This window comes from Phyllostomus hastatus, unplaced genomic scaffold, assembly GCF_019186645.2.
Source record: "Phyllostomus hastatus isolate PE091 unplaced genomic scaffold, TTU_PhHast_1.1 phas_scaffold_317, whole genome shotgun sequence".
Lineage (NCBI taxonomy): Eukaryota > Metazoa > Chordata > Mammalia > Chiroptera > Phyllostomidae > Phyllostomus > Phyllostomus hastatus.
The window spans coordinates 626,084-651,331 of record NW_025334023.1 but is presented as its reverse complement, the minus strand read 5'-3'; the positions used below and the strand labels follow the sequence as shown (position 1 = coordinate 651,331).

The following is a 25,248-nucleotide window of genomic DNA, read 5'->3' as shown; positions in this document are numbered from 1 at the left end:
CCACATCCAGGCCGAGGTGAGGCCGAAGGGAAAAGGGAAGGAGTCCTGGTTCACATTGTATTGTCTGCTTCTCAGCAGGGCCTGCTGGAAGGAGGCCGTGGAGAAGGCGGGCTGAGCAAGACCCGAGGTGGGAGAGAACAGATCACGACTTTTGGGCTAGAAGATGGTCTGCATTCAGGTTTTCTTAAGTGTTTGCAGAGCTGAGAGCAGAGCTGGGAGCTGAGCTGTGGGTGGGTGGCTGCAGCACCCCCTTCTGCGCCAGGGGCTAGTTTTCCCATCGCCCAGTACTCCTTTGGCACCAAACTTAGCACTTGTTGCAAGGCTTATGTGAAACTGGCCACTAAAGTATACAGCAGGATACAGTCAGTTCACCACAGAGGTACTGTCCACCTCTGACCCCTGTCTCTGTGCGTCCACTTGACTAGGGGGTATGTCTGGACCCCTGTGGGAAGACAATTTTCCAGAGACGGTGCTGGAATTCTCAGATGCTGCTTCGGGCCCCTGAGGCTGGGCCTGCCGGATGGTGCCTGTCACTCTCGTGTGGCAGTTCGTGAGAACTCCTGCCTCCACTGTGAACTGTATCAGTGGCTAAATATGTGACGGTCACTCCTGGAAGAGCGAGGAGACAGTTGGGTGAGGAATTCTTCCCTCGAAGTTAGGTCTTTCCACCATGGGGACAGAGTGGCAAAGCTGGAGAGCTCAGTGATCTTCAGCTGTGGTGAAGAGAGTTGCCGAGTGCCAAACCCAGCCCTTGGGGATTGCCAGAGACTTGTACCTCCTCCCCAGGCAGCGTCATTAGTTGTCACAGCAGACATGTTACCTGCTTTCCCTCCTGGCTATACCTGGCCTGATTCCCACTGTACTGTGGGGAGCTGAGTCCTGCTGGGAGCCAGTACCTGCCAAAGGCTGGGAGTGATTTCTGCCCATACCCTCTGTGGGTGGTTGGCTGGCTGAGTGCCTGCTTCCCTTGGCCACTTCCTGCCACTGCTAATCTCCTCCATGTGGCCTGTGCCTGGCAATGAGCCCTGCCTGGCAGAGCAGGCTGCACGTGGGGTGTCTTTGCCAGGAAAACCTGCCTCTAGCGCTGGCACTGGCCCCATTTCCTGGAATCCTTCCTGGGAGGCACCATCCCTTGCAGAATTCTCCTGGGATCCTCCACAGTGCCTCTCTTGCTAGCCCTGCACCTGGTCACATTTCTGGATTATTTTTCTTCAACTCTTCTGGTGTTTGCAGGGTGCTCTACTGTTTGCAAAGCACTTTTGTATTTTATCTCATCAGATGCTTAGACGCCTCTGAAAGAGCAAGGGACACCCCTGGGGTGGGCCCTGGAGTGGGCAGATTTGTGGAATGGTTTGTTCTGCCTCTGCCTTTGCTCCCTGGGACAGGGATTGGTGGGAGGATGCATCCTCAGGGTCTAGATGGGGCAGGTGTGCAGCCATCTACTAGGGGCCAGGAGTCCTCTTCTTGTGTGCCAGGGATCAGGAGAGTCTGGAGCCCGCTGTGGCTCCCCGCTTGCCTGATCTGGAACCAATGGGGGAAATTCTCTCATAAGAGTAACAGCTTTGGGTTTAACCTGCAGGGGCAGTGACGAAGGGTTGGTAGGTTGGGTCTCCTGCATCACCAGGCCATACAAAGACATTCTTGGTGTAGAGTAGACACAGGAAGCTACTGATGAAGGGGGAATTCCCTAAGGAGAAGGGTGGGTATATGGATGGAACTGAGATCAGCCGGCCGAACTGTAGGTTAGGTTCCCCATGAAACCTGAGTGTCAAAGTTTGACCAAGTGCTGTTTTCTAAAAATGGAGGCAAACTCAAGTTTGCAGGAACTGAACTAGCCATTCTGTCTTGGTGGTTACAGCCGCCTGCTGCCCAGGCCATTTCCGCCAGACTCTGACAACTGTGGGGTTGCCCCTGCTCCCTCACCTCGCCTGCCGGTTCCTTCAGGGGGTCTGCCTGGCCTTAGAGCTGGGGAGGGCTATGCAGTGGGAGTCCCCCTGAACCCCGGCAGCCTGGGTACCTCGTGATGCCCGGGCCTCCCCATGGTGGCACTGGGCTTCACTTGTGGACTCTGGGAGGTATACTTCCAGAGGTGGCCTGCCTTCCTCCCATCACCTGCTCCTACTCAGGGCTGGGAAGAACTCCTGGACAAACTAATTTTCTTCTCTACCTAGGAGAGGGGTACAGTGTCCTCATGGCCTAAGGTTAGCTGCTGAGAGGCCAAGGGATGTGGCTCAGGCAGGTGCTGGTGTCCCGGCTGAGGAAGACGCCAAAGTCCAGAGGATTCTCAGAAAGGCAGTGGCGCAGTGTGTGGGTGACCGCTGAGGGAGGAACAAGGGATTCTCACGGAGCAGTTATTTGCTGGAAGACACTTCCTTTCCATGGAGGTGGTGCTCCTGGGCAGAATCTAGGCCTCCCCCTCAAAGAGGTCACCTGAAGGAAGACCAATCTTTCTGACCTCTGGTGGCCTCCTCCTCCTGAGGGAGCCTGAGTCTGCCTCTGCTTGGCTGAGGGACTCATTTTTTCAGTCCCACAGCCACTGTGGGTTGTCCCTGAGCACCAGCTCTTCCTCTCCCCATTGTGGCCTCCCTTCCATGTGTGTGCGTGCACATATGTGTGCGTGTGTGTGCAGGTTTGGGGTGGGCCTGCCCTGCTTGGCTGTGGGAGCCACAAGGTTGTTGGGTCCACTTGGGTTGTGCCAGAATGTTTCTGTGTACACTGAAAGCCTAACACCTTGTAGCAAAAGGTCAGATCTTTAAGGGAGAGTTGTTGGGCAAGTCAGTAAGGTGACAGGAAGGTTTGGGACCTGAACTGGGGGATGGGGACACCTTGCTGTGGTCTTGGCACATGGAGTCTTGGCTGTTTCTGGATCAAAGGCCTCAGGAGGAAGGTGAGAGCCAAACCTGATAGAGGTGGTGATTTCTCTGGTACCAAATATGTGCCCTGTTGTAGCTGCAGAGAGGAGTGTAATTAGACCCCTGCCTTTACAGAACCTGAGGGTGTGCACGGCCTTTACTATATGCTTTAAATACTCAAACGCACACGTGTATGTGTGATATGCATATATACACACATCTATCTAGTATAAACACAAACACACAAATGCAATCACACACGTCTATCTAGCATCCTCTTCTTTCTTTTCCTACGTATCTTCCTATCTACCCATTTTAAAAACCAAGAGTTCATATAATACCTCCAAGTACAACTGGTTAATTTTAACCTCTTTCCTTTCCATATGTAATTTCCTTCTCCAAAAGTGAAAAATAAGGCTTCAATTACTTACAATATATTTACTGGTTTGCTTAACCTTAGAATACATGGAATATAGTTTCAGAATTGCTAACTAAGTAGTCTGCGGAAAACAAATGTACTACACAGAGTTTAATATTTGTTAGAACTGGAGGGTATGGAGGCAAAATATTGTTTTGAAACTTACTTCCCCCTTTCACTGTGTAGGCCATTTTTTTGTTTGAAATAGACTCAGGTTTGTATGCTTCCATTTGTATTCTGTTTTCCCCTTTTATACTTGATTTCACTGACTTGAAAAATTGAGTTTGTGGCATGTTATTGTGGTTATAAAAGTCAGAACTGCACAAAACCATAAACTACCAACTCTCACTCCCCTCCCCCATCCCATCACCTTATTATTTTCACCACATTTCCACACACTCCCTGGATGTAACCATCCTCCATCCTCATTAGTTTCTGGGTTACCTTTCCTAAGTTTCTTTTTCACACACACACACACACACACACACACACACACACACACACACACACACGTCTGTCCAGAAGGTATCCAGCCATGTAATATGAAAAATAGGCATTTATAGAAGAAGATACAAGAAATATTGTACATAGGGCAATGATGCCTCAGTCCCCTTCAAAGTAGACACCTTGGGACCTTACCCAGTTCTCCCAATCGCCATCAGCTGCTCCGTTGTTATTTTCCTGAATCCCATTGACGGTCTGAAATCTCTTCCTTTCAAAAGTGATTTTAGTTTTGGGAAAAGCTGGAAGTCACAGGTCACCAAATCTGGGCTGTAGGGGGCAGGGTGATTTGATGTTTTGCCAAAAAACTCTGCATGGGACATGATACATGAACAGGTGGGTTGTTGTGATGAAGCTGCCAATCACCAGTTGCCATAGCTGCAGTATTCTGAATCATCCAAATAGTTTCAGCGGAGGAATGTTCAAGCCTAATGCAAAATCTGATGCATATTTGTTGCTCTACTTGCTCAGTCTTTTTGAATGCGATGGCCACACAGTACACATACTCAATGGCATCTACCACCCCCATTGACTACTACAGTGAGGTCGTCATTGTTCATGCATGCACATTCCAGTCCACTGTCCTCGGCTGCCAGGTTACATGGATGTTGCACAAACCATTCTAGTTATATTAACAATGGCTGGTCTTTTTCTGGACAGACCTTATATTTTCTTATTTCTTTTTTCATTCACAAATGATGGCATAAATGCTCTCACATTTTGCTTTTCCATTTAACAATGTATTTTGGAAGCCATTCCATATCAGTTTATGTTGGGAGCCGACCAACAGCTGACCTTTGACACAGTCGGGTTGGGTGAGACGCGTCTGCACAGCAGCAGCAGCTGTGGCCGGGTCTCCTGTCTATCTCTTCCCGTATGCCTGTCCCTATTAACATCAGGTGGTGGGATTTTTGGACGCCTGTGCTTTATAGCAAGGGACCTTGCATGATGCCTCTGGTTCTGTGTGAAGTGACTTGCTGACCACTAACTGGGGGCCCCTGGTAACCCTGGTGCTGCCCCCTCTCCCCAACCTGGAAAGTTAAGGATAGATTTAAACTATGGGCAGACTAGCTGCTGGAACGCTGGAGGAGGGCATTGCTAGGAATGTCTAGGGAGTCACCATTCAAAAGGTCAAGATTTATTAGAACCACTGCCTTTCCCATGCCCTGGGCAGGAGTAGTTATTGCTGGGACCAGGTAAATAGAAGAGGAAGGAATTTTAATTTAAATATAATAATCTCAGTACATGGAAACATAACATAGCCCCCCCCCCATATGTAGTTAATAGATCTAGTAAAAAAATCATTTATCTAATTCAGATAATCTAATTTCTATAAACAATAATTAATTTTTAAATCACTCCTTGTACCCCTTTGATTTAGACCAATCTATAGAAACTTAGTAGATATTTAATTATAATCAGCATTTAAAAGTTTGTGCTTGTATGGCTTCATTGGCTATCTGATTAATGACCCTTTTGGTCAAAATAACCTTTGTTTAATATGGTTGATCTGTGGGACTTCCTGTTCTTTTCGGTTATTTCTTTGTTTAACATGATTGATCTACAAAGTCTTCTGTATTTTTTGAAATTATTTCTATGGTAACCATTTCTGTTTTAATGGTCACACTATGCATTGAATGTTGTATAACCTCCCCTATAAAAATAAAGACTGATTTTTCTTGGTGAATCAGTCAGGTCTAGAGAGCCTGGCTGTCCTCCGGCATCACATTTGGTGTCTGTCTCGTTTCGCCTGAACCGTTCCTCCTTCAGGGACCCTGAGACCCGCTGAGGCTGGACCCCGGCAAGTTTATAGGCATTGTTCTCCTTTTTATAGTATTATACTTGGTGGGTGTACGAGTACTGTTGTTCAGTCAGACATTCTTGCATGTAAATTATGTAGGCTGCTTCTAGTATTTTGCAATTACAATGCTAAAATGAATTGTTTTGGGCATACATATTCTTGTACAGCTGGTGTGTGACCAGGGTAAACTGCAATAAGTGGGAAAAACCTGTGTGATTTTGTTATATATTGCCCAATTGTTTCTGATTAGCATTGTACAATTTGCATTGCATTCTGACCAGCAATGTATAAGAGCACTTGTCTTCCCTCAGGCTTGCCAACAGAATGTGTTGGTGTACTTTTTAATTTTTGCTAGTCTGATAGGTGAGAAATAGTATCTTAGTGTTATTTTAATGTGCATTTTTACTATTATGAGGTTGAATATTTTTTCATGCATGTAAGGGCTATTTTTTATTCTTTTTTGGTGAATCATCTGTTCATGTCTTTGGCTGCTCTTCTATCAGGTTTTTGCAACTTTTCTCCCTCAATTTTTAAAAGTTGTTATATATTAGAGATGTATCACATTTACCTACATTACATGCTGTAAATTGTTTCTCTGTCATTTATTTGACTTTTCTTGTTTTCTTATAATAATTCTATTTTCATATAAATGTATGTCTTTTATTGCTTTTGGATGAGTTTGCTTTTACTAAACCCAGGAACATTAAATTATAATAAGCTCTTTTTGGTATGAATAGAATATTTGAGCTTAAAATAATGTGAGTTTTAATAACCTACTTTTCAATTTTTAAAAATCCTTTTTAAAATGGAAAAAATACTTTTCCATTTTTTTAATGTTCTGGAAACCAACCAACCCACTTAATGAATATATAGAAACATGTACATAAGGGCACAGGCTCCAATGTGGCTCAGCATGGCACGGATCAGAGGCCGTTAGACCCTCAGCACCGGTAACGAGGCACATCCACCTGCTCACGAACTATGGCGGCAGCAGCCAAGATGGGGGAAGCTTCAGCTGTCTCAGTTCTAAAGTCTCCACTGAACTTCATGGTTCCCCGTGCTGGATGGAGTTTTATAGATCAGTAGTAAGAATTCTATAGGAAATTCTTGCTATTTTTCAGTAGTTGCCTAGTAAAATCTGGTTTTGCGACACTTCCTCTGATACACTGTTGCCTTCGCCCTCACACAGCACTGACCATTGCTGTGGCACTCAGTAGCCGCCTTCCTACTACCTACTGACGGAGAACCCCACAGTTGCTTTACTTGTTATAAAATTATCCACGCTCCTTGCACATCTTTTAGATACTCCTTTGGGTTTCCCTTGTTTGACTGTTTGTGGATGGTTCATAACTGAAAAGAAAAGGTGAAAATTGCCTAGCAGGCCATGCTACTAGACTTGAATTTACCTTTAAGCTTCTCACAGAAACTTGGGTTTGAACTGTGTGGGTCCATTTGTCTGTGGATTCCTTTCAGTAAGTACACAGTCGGTGCTTTACCCCCAGGTTTTGCATTTGTGGACCAACCGAGGAACAAAAACAGTATTTTCTGTCTGTGGTTGGAATCTGCAGATGTGGAGGGCTGGCTGTATGCTGTGTTCTACGCCGTTTTATGTAAGGGACTTTGTCCCCTGGGGGACCCTGGAAGCAATCCTCTGTGCATACCAAGGGATGATTGTAGTTAAGCTTTAGGGGAGTCAAAAGTGATACTCAAATTTTCAACTATGTGGGAGGGTTGGTGCCTCTAACACCTATGTTGTTCAAGGGTCAACTGTATCGCTAATGCATGCAAACAGTCCATTAGATGAATATACCAAGACTGATTTATTTGCTTTTGAAAATATTTTTGTATTTATGTGCTACTCCCAATTTTTCTATTATGAACAATGGTATAATCATCTTCTAATGTACATTTTATAATTTGGTCATCTCTTGAGAATATGGTGGATTTGGACTGATGGGTGAAATGTGAGCATATGCGTTTAAGGTTTTTAAAAATCTGTAATGCTGAACTGTCAGCCAGTGAGGTTTTATTAGTTTCTAATACCAAGAAGAGAATGCCCATGTGTCACTTGCACACACTCATGCCAGCAGTGGGAATTAGCAAGCCTTTTCATCTTTGCTGGATCAGGTGATCCAACAAGAGACAGTGGTGTCACATTTCTGTTTTATTAGAAATTATAGAATTACTAGTGAAGGTGAACTTTCCTTCTCTAGGATGCCGCTTTCTGGAGAGATGGGTCTCTGTCCTGCAGAGGGGCCCATCTGTGAGAAGATGGGGCTTGTTTTTGTCCTCTTCCTGCTGCCCCACAGCTCACACAGAGGTCCACGGGCCAAGGAGATGGAGGGGCTCCTGTGTTGATGTCACTGGGGACAGTGCAATGAAAAGTGGCTGCAGGAGAAAAGAGGGACTTGCTATTATCTATCATCATACACAATGAAGAATGGGAAATCATTCCAGAGAATCGGGAAACTTAACTAGAAAATGAAGCTGAGAGGGTATCCTGTCAGAAATGGACAAGGTCACAATTTACACAGTAAAGAGACAGAGGGACAGAAACAGAGACACAGAGCAGGGTGGCAGCTGACGTGGAGGCAGCAGAGCTAAGGAAAAAAGTGCCATTCACCCAGAAGCTCTGAGCAGCACTATCTGGGATGGTTTAGCTCATCCTGCTAACCCTCAGCTTCCTGTCCTGTAAAATGGGGATAAGAGAATTAATACATCATTGCAATGTTGAGAGAATTAAATAAGAACTGTGTAAGCCATTGTCTTACTATATTTAAAGACTCAGTAAAAACTGTATCCATCTCGTGGTGAAAGGAGCTCCTATTCTTTGGAAGATCATCTAGATGGTACAAATTTCAACTTGGGGCTCTTTCCACAATGCAGTGCTTCCATTGCAGGCTGTTGAAGATCAGTTCCAAGCTGGCTCATTTCCCCCTCCCCCTTAGTGCCTCATCTTGATAACCTTTGCAGCCACCCTGTGGTGCTCCAAAGAATGGCCTGTTTCCAAGTAGTCCTTTAGCCCTATGCATGTATTGCCAACTCATCTCTGACAAAGAAACCAATGACGCACAACTGGAAAAAAAACTGGATGTTCACATCTAAAAGAATGAAAGAAGACCTTTATCTTAAATCAACTGTTGACATTATTTTTTTTTCTCACTACAAAAAGCATTTATTCCAAAAAGAAAAAAAAAGAGTGAAATTCCAACATGCATATTTGTTGTTTCACTATCCTTTTGTTAAAGAAAATTGCCAAAATTCACAGAAAATTTGGCAGAATGTGCAGACATTTTATGACAGAGAAATAGCAAACACACATCTGAGAAAAGGCTCACCATTAATCCTTAGAAAAATGCAATCCAACAACAGTGAGACAGCTTGACAAAGTTATAAAAAAAAGTTTAAATAAAGAATGAGTGAAAAAAAAAAAAAAGCCCTGGCTGGTGTGGCTCAGTGGGTTGAGCACCAGCTTGCAAACTGAAAGGTTACCAGTTCGATTCCCAGTCAGTGCACATGCCTGGGTTGTGGGCCAGGACCCAGATGGGGGCGTGCTAGAGGAAACCATCCATGTTTCTCTCACACATTGATGATTCTATCTTTTCCTTTCCTTCCACTCTAATAAAAAAATCTTAAAAAAATTGATCAAACCAAATATTCCCTAGAATGTGGAAGAGTTGAATCCCTCATACACTGCTGGAAGAATGCAAAAAGGTACAATTGGTTTAAGTCACAACTTCCTAATTTCTTTTTTTAAAATCAAATTAAAAATTTTAAATTATATTTTATTGATTATGCTATTTCAGTTGTCCTGATTTTTTCCCCCTTTGCCCTTCTCCACCCAGCATCCCACACTCCCTCAGACAGTCCTTGCACCCTTGTTCATGCCCATCGGTCCTGTGTATAGGTTCTTTGGTTTCTCCCTTTCCTACACTGTACTTTACATCCCCACGGCTATTCTGTAACCACTTCTCTGTACTTCTTAATCCCTTCATCTCTCACCCATTCTCCCACACCCACCCTCCCATGTCTTTATCATTAACCTTTGGCATTTTAATTATGTTGTGTCTTGGGGTGGGCTTCTTTATGTCCATCTCTTTTGGGACTCTTTGTGCTTCCTGGACTTACATGTCTATTTCCTTCACCAAATTAGGGATGTTTTCTTTCATTATTTTTTCAAATAGATTTCCAATTTCTTGCTTTTTCTTCTCTTTCTGGCACTCCTAAAGGTGAATGTTGGATTGCTTAAAGTTGTCCCACAGGCTTACACTATCCTTGTTTATTTGGATTCTCTTTTCTTCTTGTTCTGAGTGGTTGACTTTTGCTTCCTCATATTCCAAATCATTGATTTGATCCTCGGCTTCATCCACTCTACTGCTCCCCTGTAAATTGTTTTTTTTTTTTCAATTAGTGTATCCCTCATTCCTGACTGGATCTTTTTAACACTGCTCAAGTCCTAAGTTCTTTTAGCATCCTTGTAACCAGTGTTTTGAACTCTGCATCTGATAGATTGCTTATCTCTATTTAATTTAGCTTTTTCTGGAGTTTTTATCTGTTCTTTCATTTGTGCCATGTTTCTCTGTCTCCTTGTTTTGGCAGCCTCCCTGGGTTTGTTTCTATGTATTAGGTAGACAGCTTTGACTCCATGTCTTGGTAGTGTGGCTTAATGTAGTAGGTGTCCTGTAGGGCCTAGTGGCACAGCCTCCCCTATCACCCAAGCTGGATACTCGAGGTGCACCCTTCGTTTGGGCTGAGTACACCCACTTCTTGTAGTTGAGCCTTGGTTGCTGTTGGCAGATCACTGGGAGGGACTTACCCAGGCCAGTCAGCTGCAAGGATTGGCTGTGACCACTTACTACCAACCTCCACCCTCTGTGGAGGATGAGTTGCGCAGGGGCAGGGTGGTGGTGCTCCCACATGTCTGTAGCGGTCCGTCCACTGGGTGTGCTGGACCCTGCGGTTTTCTGGGTGGTGCAGGCCAAGGTCAGCCCTGACCGGTATTGTCTGGGGCCACCTTGCCTGAGTTATAAAGCAATCTGAGATGGCTGCTACTTATGCTGGGCTTGGAGGTCTACAGAAGTCAAGCTGTGAGTCTAGGCTGCTAGTTCCTGTCCCGGGGCTCAATGAAGCCAGCTATTGTTTGTTGAGAGGACTTAGGAAGTTGTGAAGCATGAACCAAGATCATCCATATGGAAAAGAAGTTTAGGTTGGTCTGTAAATTGGGTGGGGTGGTCTCTGGGGATCCCCAAGGGGGGTCAGTGTTAGCCAAGCTGACTCTTAGAAAGAAATGGTATGAGTCTGCCAGCTCTGTGTGGGGGAGGGCCTAGAAAAGGGACAATGGCCTCTGCTCACCTTGATGCCAGACACCTCTGTCCCCCTGAACACCACTGGTGCCCCTCAAACCACCATCCCATTCTCAAAGTTCAGAGGGAGTGAGTCTGAATATGTGAGTTCTGTGTGGGTTCTTTAAGAAGAACTTCTTGGGGCTCCAGAAGTTTCTTTCATCAACTCAATCCCTGCTGGATTTTGCAGCTGGAAGTTTTGGGGACTTATCTTTATCTTCCTGGCACTGGAACCCGGGGCTGGGGATCCTGGTATGGGGCTGGGGCCCCTTGCTCCCAAGGTGTCCCTCCTGAATTTTTATCTACCACATGTGGATGTGGGATCATCCCGTTTTGCATCTGCACCCCTCCTACAGCCTGGATGGATGTGGTTTCTTTAATTCTTTAGTTGTCAGACTTGTATTCAATTCAATTTCTGTTGGTTCTGAGTGATGGTTGTCCTGTATTTTAGTTGTAATTTTGTTGTGGTTGTGCAAAGAGGCGAGCCTTGTCTGCCTACACCACCACCTTGGCTGGAAGACTCTTTCCCTAATTTCTTTATGTTAAACATTCACCTACCCTCCGACTTGGAAACTGTATTACGAGTTATTTGACAAAGGTAAATGAAACATACATCCACATAGAGAATTATATACAAATGTTTGTCCCAGCTTTATTTTCAATAATCAAAATTTAGAAATAATGCAATGTCCATGCACAAATGAATGGATAAACAAATGCAATGTAATTAAAAGCTAGGAATAATTCTCAGTGAAAAAAAGATGAACTACAAGTATATCATTAATTAATCTCCAAGTATTTGTGCAACATAAATGAAAGCAGAAAAAATACATTTATTCACATCACATAAATTCTAGGAAATGCCAAGTTATCTATTAAAATGAAAAGTAAATCAATAGTTACTTGGAGAGCTAGAAAGGACAGGGAGAGATTAGAAAAGGATGTAAAGTAAAAAGACAGTGACAAATATAGTCAGTATTGACTGTAGTGATGGTTTCAGTTTAATATGCCAAAATTCATCAATACTATACTTGAAATACGTTTACTAATGAAAACTTTTGAAAAATGGCTCAACATAAAACAAAAACATGCCAACACTCTTTGGCAAATAGGTTTGGCAACCCACTGTGGATCAGCCTTGCCTCAGTGACATCAAATATACCAAACAATGAAGGACTTTCACCCAAATCAACAGCAACACTGGCTGGATCACAAAAGCCACATCCTTGGACCACAGATACCAATTTTCTTTATCTTTGATTTCCTGCCTGGGCACAGATGGTTTTCAAGTGAACACCTGAGAGGGTACACAGTCCACAAAACCTTTTGATTTTTATTTTCAGTAACAATGACTTTGGCCACAGAAAATAAACATGACTGGAGATCCTCAGATCTGTGTACACAATGATCCTGCAGTCTTTTCACAGAAATAATTCTGGATGCATGTTTAGAAGAGGTACATTACACCTAGCTAGCTGCAGTCTTCTCCAATCCTCGTTATTCTGTAGCAATCATGGTTTCCCCTAACCCCTATGGTCCTACAACCAAGTGACCATCACCTATGGAATTTCAGATAGGACATACAGCCCTTTGCAAGACCTTCAAAAGTACCCTGTGAACAAAAGAAAAATTCATCTGCTGTCAGAAGCACTTGAGGTTGTCACATTGACCCCCTCTTGAAAGTTATCTGAGTCTCCTAAAACTCATAGCATCTAGGCTTCACATGATTACCAGAGAGCCCGGCAGTCTTTTCTAGGAACATGTGGGCAGCAATGTAAATTTGGCAAAAACTGGTGAGCTAATCTTGGCACCATAATGGCCCCTCGAGGGTAGAGGAGTTCGAGACCCTCATAAAAGTTCTTTACCTCTTCCTGCTGTAGAGCCCAAGTCTGCTTATAACCTACCCCACACAGTAAATAAAACATTTTACCAAGATTAAAGAGGACTTAAACAAAAAGGCCTTCATTATTTTACAAACCAAAGGGACATGGATCTGGCAGTTATTGCATTGGTAACTTTGACACTGGAAATATTATTCATCACAGGTATCGAGGAAAACCATGCCCCTGAAAAGGCAGTCCTTCTGCAAGCCATCAGCTGAACTTGGATAATAAAATATGTTCTCTGGGGGTCAACACTGGGTCTGGCCCATGCCCCAACTACTCAGAGTGAAGGAACTGCAGATCTCATAGGGCTCAGGCTACTCCTAACTTCCTCCAACAAATCAGGGAACAAAGTCAGCTTTCTTGAGCACATTAGGATGGTGCCTGATGCAAACTATGGAGACCTGCCAGGTGGTACAGCTGCCAGGAGACCTAGCAGGTGGTACAGCTGAAATCGCTTCAGCCACATAAACTTGTAGTGACATAAATTTGGCAAGAGCCCTGGGCAGGTTAGAAAGTATAACCCAGGCACACATACTTCCCACATTAACCAAAACTTATGGAAAACCTCCCACTGTTGACAGTTCAATGTATGAGATTACATTCAGAAAAACGGGGCCTCAGAGTTTCCTCCAGTGTTAACACTGAAACTGAACAAAAAATCTGTACATTTCCCACACATCTAAGAACTTCTTCCCATGTGAACTTTCATGTGCTTAGAGAGGTTAGAATTTTGGCTAAAAGATTTTCCACATTCACTGCACTCATAAGGCCTTTCTCCAGTGTGAAATCTCTCATGACAACGAAGTTCAGAGTTGCTGATGAAAGATTTCCCACAGTCATTGCACTCATAAGGCCTTTCTCTAGTGTGAACCCTCTGATGACAACGCAAGTGAATGTTCCTGACAAAAGCTTTCCCACATTCGGTGCACTTATAAGGCCTTTCTCCTGTGTGAAATCTCTGATGATAACGGAGGCCACTGCTACAAGTGAAAGATTTCCCACAGACATTGCAATCATAAGGCTTTTCTCCAGTGTGAAATCTCTGATGATAACGGAGGCCAGAGCTACTGATAAAAGATTTCCCGCACTCACTGCACTCATAAGGCCTTTCTCCAGTGTGAAATCTCTGATGACAACGAAGGTCAGAGTTCCTGATAAAAGCTTTCCCACATTCACTGCACTCATAAGGCCTTTCTCTAGTGTGAATTCTCTGATGACAACGCAAATGATGGTTCCTGATAAAAGATTTCCCACATTCACTGCACTCATACGGCCTTTCTCCAGTGTGAACTCTCTGATGACAATAAAGGCTAGAAATTCTGGTAAAGTATTTTCCACATTCACTGCACTTATATGGCTTTTCTCCAGTGTGAACTCTCTGGTGTTGAATGAGGCTGGTACTTTGGCTAAAGGATTTCCCACATTCACCACACTTGTAAGGTTTTTCTCCAGAATGAACTCGACAGTGTTGAATAAGGCCACAGCGATCTTTGAAGCATTTCCCACATTCATTGCACTTATATGGCTTTTCCCCTGTGTGAACTTTCTGATGATAACGAAGGCCAGAGAGTCTTGTGAAACATTTTTCACATTCATGGCACACAAAACACTGTCTTTCAGCAAGGACAGCTTGATCTGGAGCAAGTGCATGGTTGCAGCCAATGGCTTTCTTACATTCTTTCCTGGTGTAATCATTGTTTTTCCTTTGAAAAGTCACTCCAGACATCAACATTTCATTTGGCCTGTCCCTGGTGTGCGTAGCCTTTTCTTGGATATGACCTGAGCTGGAAAGGATGTCCTGTCCAGCCTCCCCACAGGTAAAAAGCTCCTGGGACACAGTGAAATGGCAGCCCTTTGCAAGTGAGACCCTGTCAACACCTCTTAGGAAAGGCTTCTCTCTCATGTACTGGTGACACTTGGCACTGAAATAAAACTGTTTTGCACATGCACCACACCTCAACAGTTTCTGGCTGTGCTGTGCCCCCTGCTCCTCAACCACTTGGAAAATGTCTTTCAAGACTGGCGCACAACGCTCACAGGGGTGGCTTTTCTGGGAAGACAAAGCTACATGAGGATTCTCTGCCTGAGACGCTCTTACAGAAACATTCTCTTCAATGGGTGCCTCCACATTCTCTGCTCCACAGCAGCAACCTGAAGAGGATATAAGTGCAAAATTCTCCCGCATTACTTCGAGGTACAGGTGTTTCTGAGCCTCATTAAGGAGGCGCCATTCCATTCTGGAGAAGAACACGGCAACATCCTCAAAGGTCACATTAATCTTAGCCGAGGGCCCAAGTGTGGCCACTGCCATTACATTCTGTGGGCATAGAGGGGCAGGAGTGGCAAGCGAGGAGGTGGCCCCGACGCTGGTCCCTGTCCTGGCCCTGGCACAGGTCATCTGGGTGATGCTGTCATGTTGCCGAGCCTCAGATCTACGTCTGTTCAGCCGGGTACCAGGACTCTTGCGCCTTCTCATTGTTCCGGCACAACCCAGCACGCAGGATGCTCCGAACCAGTTAGGTGATACTGAGAGAAGAGAAAATGCCTGCCAGAGAACACCAGGAGTCAACTGTTGACTTTAGAAAGGATAAACAACTGTTGATTTTAAAAAGGATAAACAACTGCACTGCAAAGCTTTCTGTAAGAACCTCAAAGAATTCTCATGAACAAACGTAGCTTTAAGAAAGTTCAGCTCATCCATATCCTAAAGTACACTTGTTGCCAGGGTTTTGAAGTAATTTGGATGAAATAAACAAACTTGTGTGTTCGGCCACAGAAATACAGGACTGAAGTATCTAATTTCAGATGAAAAGCTGTAAGGAGAAGATGGACCTTCTCATGGAGGTAATTAAAATAACTGAGGGCAACATGTTTTTTGAGGATAAAATTATTAAAAAATGGAAGATAAGCAGTAATAACAACAAAGACATTTGTAACATTAAAAAAGGACTGACTAGCTTTGCCTGGTGTGGCTCAGTGGATTGAGTGCCAGCCTGCAAATCAAAGGGTCGTTGGTTGGATTCCCAGTCAGAGCACATGTCTGGGTTGCAGGCCAGGTCCCCAATGGGGGGCGCACAAGAGGCAACCACACATTGTTGTTTTTGTCCCTCTCTTACTCCCTCCTTTCCCCTCTCTAAAAAGAAATATATCTAAAAAAATAAATACATAAAAAAGTACTGATTATAAGGAAAAACTATCAATAAAAATTAAAATTAAGCACATTCAAGGTTAGCTAAGAAAGAAAAATTTGAGATAATAAGGAATTAAACAGTGATCAGAGCTGATAGTAAAGTTAAGCCACACCTGCCCTGAAGGCCTTTCCTACAAGCCTGGCAGACATCAGGAAGGCCTATGGAGACCCATGTTCCCATTTCCTTTAGCTCTTGGTGCCACATCAGTCAGCTGTCACAGCACTGGCACACTTTAACAAAACCTCCCCTAGGCTCCGAGATAAGTGAAGAGAAACACATGGAACCATGGCATTAGAAATACTGGCTTTAAAGTACAGCACTGTTTACTGTCTGACTACATGAAATCCTGTCATATCTGGCAAGATATGGGTCTAAGAAAATTCTTGCTCTAGATAGTTCCTGTTTCTAGAGAGTCACATGTGAAGCAATCACTTATTAATAAGTTATTTTCTCATATACTCTACTACATTTATTGTCAACAGCTCAGAATTTCCTAAATGGGAAGGAAGGGAAAGAACTTTATACATGCACTAGTTCAGAGACTACTGACTTCAACTCTAAGAGGGTGACCAACTCATCCAGTTTACCTGGGATCGTTTAGGCACTCAAGTCTGCCTCCTGGGAAACCTTTCAGTCCTGGGCAACGGGGGACAATTGTCATTCCAGCTGCAGAGTACAACACTGTGAAGTCCAGGGAGAGAAAGTGACTGGACAAACTGCAGGGGGAAAAAGTAGGGTTTAGGCAATAACTCAGCTCTCCAGGCTCCCAGGAGATGGTAATTTCCATTAAACTAGGCTGTGACATCATAGAAATCTGAGAATGATGACAAGAGCCCAACTATGGGGAACCCAGCTTCAGGCAGGGGAAACCTAGGCTTCATCATGCCCAAGATGTTATTTTCTCAGGAGGGAGTACACCCATCAGACAGGTAGGTGGGAGATAGCATTTAAAGTAACAAAGAGAGGTTACGGTTACTTATTCCTCTACTCAGGCCTGGTCCTTTTACTGAGGCTATGATATGAATTATGAACTAGAATTTACCTGAGAAGTGTCTCATGAATCTTCCTAGGGAAAATGAACAGCTGGAGCTCAGGAAGCTGAGAGGAAGCAGAGAAAAAACTTAATCTGAATACTCCTTGTAAATTTAGATTTATTCTCTGCACAAAATGATAGTACTTGATATGGAAAACAAAACTGGAAATTTAATTTGGAAAAAAAAAAAATAATGGATTGGTACACCACTATACCCAATGGTATATCCAATGGGGCCCCCAAAGGAAGAGACACCAGAAACCACTCCTCACCCCGGCCAGCAAGGCTCAGCTGGTTGGGCATCATCCTGCAAAGCAAAAGGTTGCTGGTTCAATTCCCAGTCAGGGCACAGGCTTGGGTTGTGGGCCTGGTTCCCGTTGCGGGTATGCATGTGAGAGGCCACCAATTGTTGTTTCTCTCTCTCTCTCTCTCTCTCCCCCTTCCTCTCTCTCTAAATAAAAATAAAAAATAATAAAAAAAGGAACCATTCTTTATGCCCTTGTGTTCTGATAAGGTGTTCATTTTTAGGACATTAGGCAGTATGGGGAGAAAATTCAGGTCTTTAAGGAGGTATAAAGGCTCAGAAAGTGTGAAGGGGCTCATAGAATGATAATGATAATGATAATGATGGATGGCACGGGCTCTTGGGGACAAAAATCCCCTCCTTTCCCACACCCTCACTCCACCCCAGGTTTCTGAGTCCTTACTCTGGTAGAAAAGGAATCCCTGACTGGACAGTATGAACCTGACTCCTCCCCGCCCTCTGCTCTTTCCCCTTTCTGTCCTGGGCTCTGTCTTCCCTGGTTCAGGGGCTTCATAGCATCACTAACACAGGGCAGTAGGGTTTGTTCACTAGGGGCCTAGGAATCTTCTAAAAAGAGCTGAAGGTTCTGGGAATGACCAGACGACATCACCCCAGCATGAAAACTCCCATAATGAACACAGTTCTCTAATTCGCTCAAGAGGAGACAAGTTGACGCGTCCTGTGAAAAACACAGGGGAGATGGCAACAGGAAGACATTAGAGGATATTAGATTTTGTGGTCTGACCTAGAAAAAAGCTTGTCAACTTGCTTTTAGGATCTTGGGAAAGCCATCTGCCTCCTGTTTCTGTGTGTGTCTCCCAACCCTTCAGATTGCTCACTGGTGTCCTTAGATGTCTCCACTCTGTCCTGTCTCCTTGACACCTTACCATGGGGCTCCCTGACATTCAATGACCATAAAGAGCCACTTCAGTCACATCTGGATTCATATCACCTAGGGAGAAGTGGCCTCTCTCAGCCAAAGGCACATTTCAACCTTATTAATTAACACATTGCGTACCGCATAGAAATCTCTAAGACATATGCCAGGATTGCACGTTTTTGGGCAAACTGCACATTATTTAAATCATCATGACTACAGATCATAATGCACTTTTAGGTGTTGTTTTTCAATAATTATAACATTTTTTATTTACAAAAAACAATTAAACAACTAATTAAATAATTAAAGTTCCTAGTACTTTTTTAATGTATGGTACTGCATAAAACATTTTCCTCTATGAAGAGGGACCAAGCAAAATTTACATAAGTATCTAGATTCGCTCCTTTTTCCATGGGTGGCACAAACTCTGCAGGCTCTTGTAGAAAATTTTTTCTTTCCACTCACTGGAATACACATAGGTTCATGATGCTTCATATCACCTGACCACCTTTTTGGGTGGATCTTTACGAGGTGCTCTCCTTGCACCCCCAGGGGAAGAGCTGGACAGATTTGTCTCTGGTTCTGGAGAGCCTTCATTATTGTCATCATTATCCAGTCTCTAGCTACTGACAGCAGAAACTGTTCTTCATTTTCTCTTGGCCCATGTTGATAGTTTCTATTTCCTTTTTCATGTTGATATAGTTTGCAGTGAGCTCACTGTAGCTCCCATGTAGTTTCTGGTAGCTCATTGTAAGCTCATTGAGCTTCCTGACAATCATTGCTTTGAACTCAGTATCTGATAGTTGAGTTGCCTCTATTTTATTTAGCCTTCTTTCTCAGGCTTCCTCCTTTCCTTTCATTTGGGAATTGTTTCTTTGTCTTCCCATTGTTTGTGAGACTCTTCTGATAGCAGAAACTTTTTATACTTCATTTTTGCTTGTGGATTGAGGCGCGCGAAACACTAAAAAACTCGTGAGCGGTCCTTAACAGATGGCGCGCAAAACACGAGAAAACATTTCGTGAGTGGTACGAAATGTGTTAAGCTTCACAACAGACTAAAACCTGACCCAGAAAACACTGGGCAAGAGGACTGAGACACCTACGAAATGTGCCACACGTGTGAAATGTGGCATGCGCTCCCAGGAAAGCAGTGTTGGGGACCTTGGAGCTCTGTGGAGTGTACTACCTCTGGTGAGGAGGGGGTTTTCCACAGCTCTTGTGAAAACTCTACCACAGTCTCTAAAGTTAGCTTGCACATCTTGGCCCCTCTTAGCTTCACTGTGGGATACTGGTGGCTCACTGACCCAGAACATAGCCCCTGAATTCTGGTTTTGGGGTATTGGGGTTCACCTGCTTTCACTTACTTCTGAGGTAAGCTTACTGAACATGTGAAAATATGCCAGATTTCTGTTTGTTCAGGAACTACATTGTCTCCCAGAGTGGAAACAGGGCAGTTTCCCTGTCAGATAAAAAAAATGGAAAGTATGGGGTGGGGGGCAGGGGGAACATACAGTCTAACCGGAAACAGGAGGAAAAGTGATAGTGGGCAAACTGAAGGGGAAGTGAAGGTATGGGCAATGAGGGTGGAAGGACAGAAAGGATCTGAGTGTTCTAGGGTGAGAACAGTGCTTTTAAAAAGGCAGGAAGAAAAGGAGAAACAGAAGACGGTAGTTGTCCCACCCTCGAATAACTTCTCCCCATACTCACCAAACCGAAGGGTCTTTCCCTTCACTTGCTCTCCAGTTTCCTCTGGGCCATCTTCCTCTGAGGCTGAGGGCCTTGTCCCAGGCCTTCACCACTTCACCCCAGGGGATCTGGGAGGACCTCTACACAGATGAGGGTCTTACAGGAGAAACCTGAATTTTTTTCTTCCTCTGTCAGCTTCTCCAGGTTCTGCAACATCAGCTTGTGAAGACACTTGGCCTTGTCTTTCTGAGGTTGGCTTTAGTTGCTAGAGTACAGATGGAACAGAGGAAAGAGTAGAACGATTTAATAGAGAAGTCATCCTCTCTATAGTCAGAGAAATGGCTCCCTGAATCAGCTCTGAGACCTCCTTCTTCTCTCTGTGCCCTCTGCCACTTTCTTTACCTCCCCTGCATTACTAAAATAGCCTCCTGACTGGTCTCCCCGAACACCATTCTCACCCCACCAATGAATTCTAGAGTTAGAATTCCAAAACCCACATCTAATCATTTCACTTCACTTCCCAAAATCATTTAATATTTCAGGATGAGGTCCTAACTCCTCAGCAAAGTTTAGTAGGCTCTGATGACCTTCCCTCAGCTTACTCACCCAGCCCATTGCCATCACCTCCCTTTCATGTTTCCATCCCCCCAAATCACCAAACAGGCCTAGTAATAGGCCCTTTTTCACCTCTTGTCTGAAACTTCCACAAGCTGTTATTCCATTTCTTCTTCTTTCTTTAGTGAACCCCTACTCACATTTCAGACCTCATGTTAGACACTACCCCCTCCAAAAGACTACCTGATCCCCCGAGATTAGGATGGTTGCTCCTTATACATTCTCAGCAGTACCCCAAGCTGACCTCTATGATAATACTTACCACACTGTGTTAATTAGATTGTCAACAACTCGAGGGCACAGTGTATTTCATTCACTACTGTATGCCCAACACTTAGAACAGTATGGGGCACAGTAAGGCTCTTAATAAACACTGGAGAAGGAATGAAAGATTAACCAGCAATTACTTGTGTTCTGCCTCCATCTCACCACTTCTTCACCATCATTGATAATATTCTTTTCTCTTTCCTCCCACTCTGTAGTTATTTCTCACTTAGCATGTTCTCCAACCATATTACTCTTCTCTTCCCTTCTGAGATTATTTTCTCATCAAGCCCTGTATTCAAACATTAGTCAACATTGTACCTATGCCATCAAAATTGGAGAGGATCAGGTGTGCTCTCTCTTAGCCTCCCACTACCTACCCACCTTTACAACTTAGATTTACCAACACCTGTATTCTCCATGGGGGCAGTGAGACCTAGTGGCCAAAGGCTCAGGATTTTTTAATCAGATAGACTGCATTTCAAGTGGTAATGACTTTAGGAAAGGCCTTCATTCTCAGTCTCTCAGTGGATAATTCTATTTCATGATGTTGCCTTCAGGGTGAAAGGGGAAAGTACTTAAAAAGTCTTACCAGCTAAAAGAACCAACCCAGTAAACCACAGTAATTGTTATGATTTTCCTCCTGGCTCAGGGATGGAGTGTCCCTGCTATTCAAGATCACTGCATCCCACACTGCCCTTCAAATAATCTCAACTCACGTAGAACATTGCTACACCAAATATCCCTGATCTCTTATATCAGGGGTGTCAAACTCATTTTCACCAGGGGCCAAATGTTTTGTGGCTGCCTTCAAAGGGTGAAAGGTATTTTAGGACTGTATAAATGTAACTACTCCTTAACTAGGGGCAAGGAGCGCTGCTGCCAGGTGGAAACAAGGTGCTGGGCCAGATAAAACAAGGTGGAGGGCCAGATATGGCCCGTCGACGTTGTGTTTGCCACCTGTGTCTTACATCATATAAATCTCTTCAAGATGATAGTTTCATATCTATTTTAAAAATGAACATCACCACCTTTTGCATGTGTTGGGCTTCATCAATCCCAAATCTCAACTAACCTCCCCATTCATAAGCCACCTTTCTGAAGCTATATTCTCCCTACCTATTCCATAGCCCAGCGTCACCTGCCTTATACCTTAGCCGCAGAAAGAACTGTTCTTGCAGAGTCTTATGAGGTCTTTACACTGCCAAATTAAAATAGAATTCCTCTCATACTGGAACTCTCCACAGAATTCAACTGTTTTATCCGTCTGAACTTCTTTAAACCCCCTGTATCCTTTGCTTCAGTGAAACCAAAATCTGAGTTATATTGTCTCTTAAAGTTCCTCTTCATCACCCGAAGTTTAAAGTCTGTTAGGCAAGCACCTACAGACCATTTTTATTCTCATTCTACATGATCTGCCGATGACTCAAATCTGTTTTCAAAATGGGATGGGATGGATGTAAAGAAAAGAAGTGGTAGATACAAGCTTTTTTTCCTCCCCGTTGTGCTCATTTTATCTACTCTCATGGTTTCAGCTTGCACCTGCATATGTCAAGGCCATGGAATCTCGAGTTCCATCTAAGTCTTCTTCCATAATCTTCAGAGTTCGATATCTAAACAGCATCAGGATACCTTTTTTTGTTTATGCCTCAAATTGAATTTGAGGCATAATACTTCTCCTTAATTATCCATTTTAGTTAGCTGCAAGATTTGCCGTACAGGCAAATGTGGGGTTACCACATGCCCCTGCCCCCCTTTTTCAGCTTGGTCTCTATTCCTCACTCTAAGACTTAGCCAGTGTTCTGAGGGAACAAGCACAGGCAAATGTGGGGTTAGGCTAGATGCTCCCACATTCTCTCCAGCAATTTTCTCCTTCAAGTCCTGTCTGACTTGATTTTTCCCTAATACCTTCAGTTACTTTAAGGACATTATTTAGCTTTTACAGTTACTACTGATAGGAGGGCCAGTGTGATAGAAGCTACTCCATCATTCTCAGATATGGAGGTTGTATGTACTTTATGCTTATCGCAAAAGTCCTAAAGAGGCTCCAAGGTACTGACTGGTTTAGTTTTCATTCTGTATCACCAGATTTCTAAGTGGTCTCTGACCCTTACTCATTACCTAGTTAATAAGTTAGCATGGGTTAGCATGGGGAAGTCTGGAGGCAGAGATCTCAAAATACAACAATTTAAACATCAAAAAGAATATCTGCAATGGATCTAAACCCATCTAACATACAAAAGCCATGAGTTTGAGTTTGAGAAAAATTACTTACCTTTGGAAATTCTAAGGGCCTAATTCATTTTTTCTGAAAGCAGGTAATGGGAGAACAGTAAACATGCCTCTCTTCTATAAAGTGTATTTCCAGTGCCAGATCTAAACTTCCTGAGCTTCACTGAGGGGGACAGAGACACCTACAGACTGCTATTAGCCAAATCTCATAATCTCTTTTGGGTCTTAGCAGTCCTCAAGGTGAGATAGAAGACCACATCGATCACCTTCCTGGCCAGAATGAAAGAACACTGTTCTAATGGAGAAATACAAATAAATAATGATTTCTATTCCTAGAACCTAGGGCCCAGAAAGAAATATGTAATAATAATAAACTCTCTCCTAAGTTCTATCCACAGAACCTAGGGTGAAGAGAGGAAGATATGAAACGTAGGCATCTTGTTTTCAACTGTCCTATACAGAAAGAAAAATAGAGAACACCTGCTGAGCAAAATTTCGCTGAAACCAATCACCGGGTGACAAAGACAAAGAACCTTTTTCTTCCTTAGACCCTACAGGTTAACAGAAACCCCAACACCAGCAGAACCCCTGCAACCCTATAAACCCTTTTTCTCTCACCTTGGTGAGACTCGCTGGTTCTGACAGCCAGAGTTTCCGCCCTCTGCAGAGATGAAATAGAGCTTACTTTCATTATCAGTGTCCCTGAACTAAATGCTTTTATTTCAGGATACAAGAACCCAAGTGGTTCCGGTCAGATTCGGTATCAAAGGCATCTCAGTGGCATTTAACCCAGGGCACCACTCCACTCTAGCGGAGACTCTCTTCTCTCAGTCTTCAGAGTACTTTTTTCTTCTGTTCTCTATTTCTCCACCCCCTTACCCCTCAGTCTCACCTGCCACATTTCAGGTTTGCATTTCCCTTTGTGTCCGGCGAGGAGGAGTGGCAACCGGAGAAGGGGTGAGCGAGCCTGGAGCAGTCGAAAGCATTCCTAGGCTCTCTCCCGGACCTGGACCCACGAGGGACGGGGCTAGCCCTAAACTTCGTGGCGTCCACAGCCACCTCGCAGACAGAGTGAGAAGCATACAACCCCGAAGACAGAGAAACGGACAGGCAGGTCCAGCACTCACCTAGCCGGCGTGCGTCTCCCCTGCCTGGCAGGGGAAGGGTGGCAACCGGAAGCTTCCTCCGATCCGTCCTCGTGGGCGGGGCTACCCCCCCCCCCGCCCCGCCTTTTGTTACAGGCTAAAGCAGACCCGGTAGTCTAAACCGATTTAGGCGCTCAGCGGGAACTTGGGTGACGTTAAGACCCGGAACTGAAGCGTGGTCGTGGGGTCACGTCCTGGTGGGCGGTGCTCCCTGATTCTGCCAGGTTAAAGGCGAAGTCACGCGCTGTGGTCTGCTCAGCTGGTGCGAGGCGTTTTGAGGGGCAGTCACTGGTGGCTCCTGCCCTGGAGGTTCCTCAGCGTGGGTCCACTCAAGCGGTCACAGGAGTGAGGACATGATCCTCAGCCCTAGGCCACCCTTTAATGAAACAGACAGTGTGCGCATCTTAGACGGGTAATAGATTAGGGATTGGGTAAATAAAACGGTACATTTGTCCTATGCACTATAAGGGCGTTGTAATGAGAGTGTAGAAGGGAGATCTTGGTTACTTGAAGTCCTGATGGCAGCACTGGTGTGTGTGGGAGTGTGAGGGTACACAGCCAGGGCCTCACCTGCAAAAAGGGATTTATAATGGGGTCCAGAACTCAAGGTGTCCAGGAATTATAAAATATAGGATATCCTCACCCCCACAATCCTGAACTGGGGGATGGGACACAAGGGGCAGGGCCATTGAGTTATTTTGCATCTCAATAGTTGGCTAGCTTCATACCCAATATGCAAGAATGGTTATTTAACAGATCTATAACAGCAGGTTAGTTTCATAGATATGTTAAGTAGTTGTGGCCATGTTTTCAGCGAGGGAGATGGGAGTGACCTTGCCCCACTGACTGTAACTAGGAGGCAACTTCCCCTGGTTATAGCACCTGTGCGGAAAAGCTGGAAAAAAAAAAAACCAACCCAGAATGCTGGCAGGTGTGGCAGATTGTGGGAGGAGTAGGAAATGGGGATGCAGAGGAAGATTAGCTCTGGGATTTAAACCATGTGGTTTTGAGGGCTAACCTGTGGTTTTTGGGGCTTCCTTAACCATGCCGCTTGGGAAGTAGGAAAGCAAGATGTAGCAGCCAGGCAGAGCTCACTCT

At 44.3% G+C, this 25,248-nt stretch overlaps 1 protein-coding gene across 6 annotated transcripts; it reads right to left on the bottom strand.

Annotated features, from left to right (window-relative positions):
* Positions 1–7,408: 7,408 nt before the first annotated feature.
* On the bottom strand, positions 7,409–24,189 carry LOC123805554 (zinc finger protein 883-like). 6 transcript variants are annotated; one of them, XM_045818202.1, is made up of 6 exons: positions 24,133–24,173; positions 23,624–23,666; positions 19,916–20,159; positions 17,034–17,089; positions 16,579–16,707; positions 11,542–15,345 (listed from the first exon to the last, which is right to left on the bottom strand). In XM_045818202.1, the coding sequence occupies exon 6, from the start codon at positions 15,274–15,276 to the stop codon at positions 13,480–13,482; it is 1,797 nt and encodes a 598-aa protein (XP_045674158.1). In that variant the 5' UTR covers positions 15,277–15,345; positions 16,579–16,707; positions 17,034–17,089; positions 19,916–20,159; positions 23,624–23,666; positions 24,133–24,173; the 3' UTR covers positions 11,542–13,479. The 6 variants fall into 6 exon arrangements, 5 of the variants coding, with proteins under 5 accessions (XP_045674158.1, XP_045674156.1, XP_045674157.1 ...); XM_045818200.1 differs by having other exon boundaries at positions 23,898–24,166; XM_045818201.1 differs by lacking the exon at positions 23,624–23,666 and having other exon boundaries at positions 24,133–24,189.
* Positions 24,190–25,248: the final 1,059 nt, after the last annotated feature.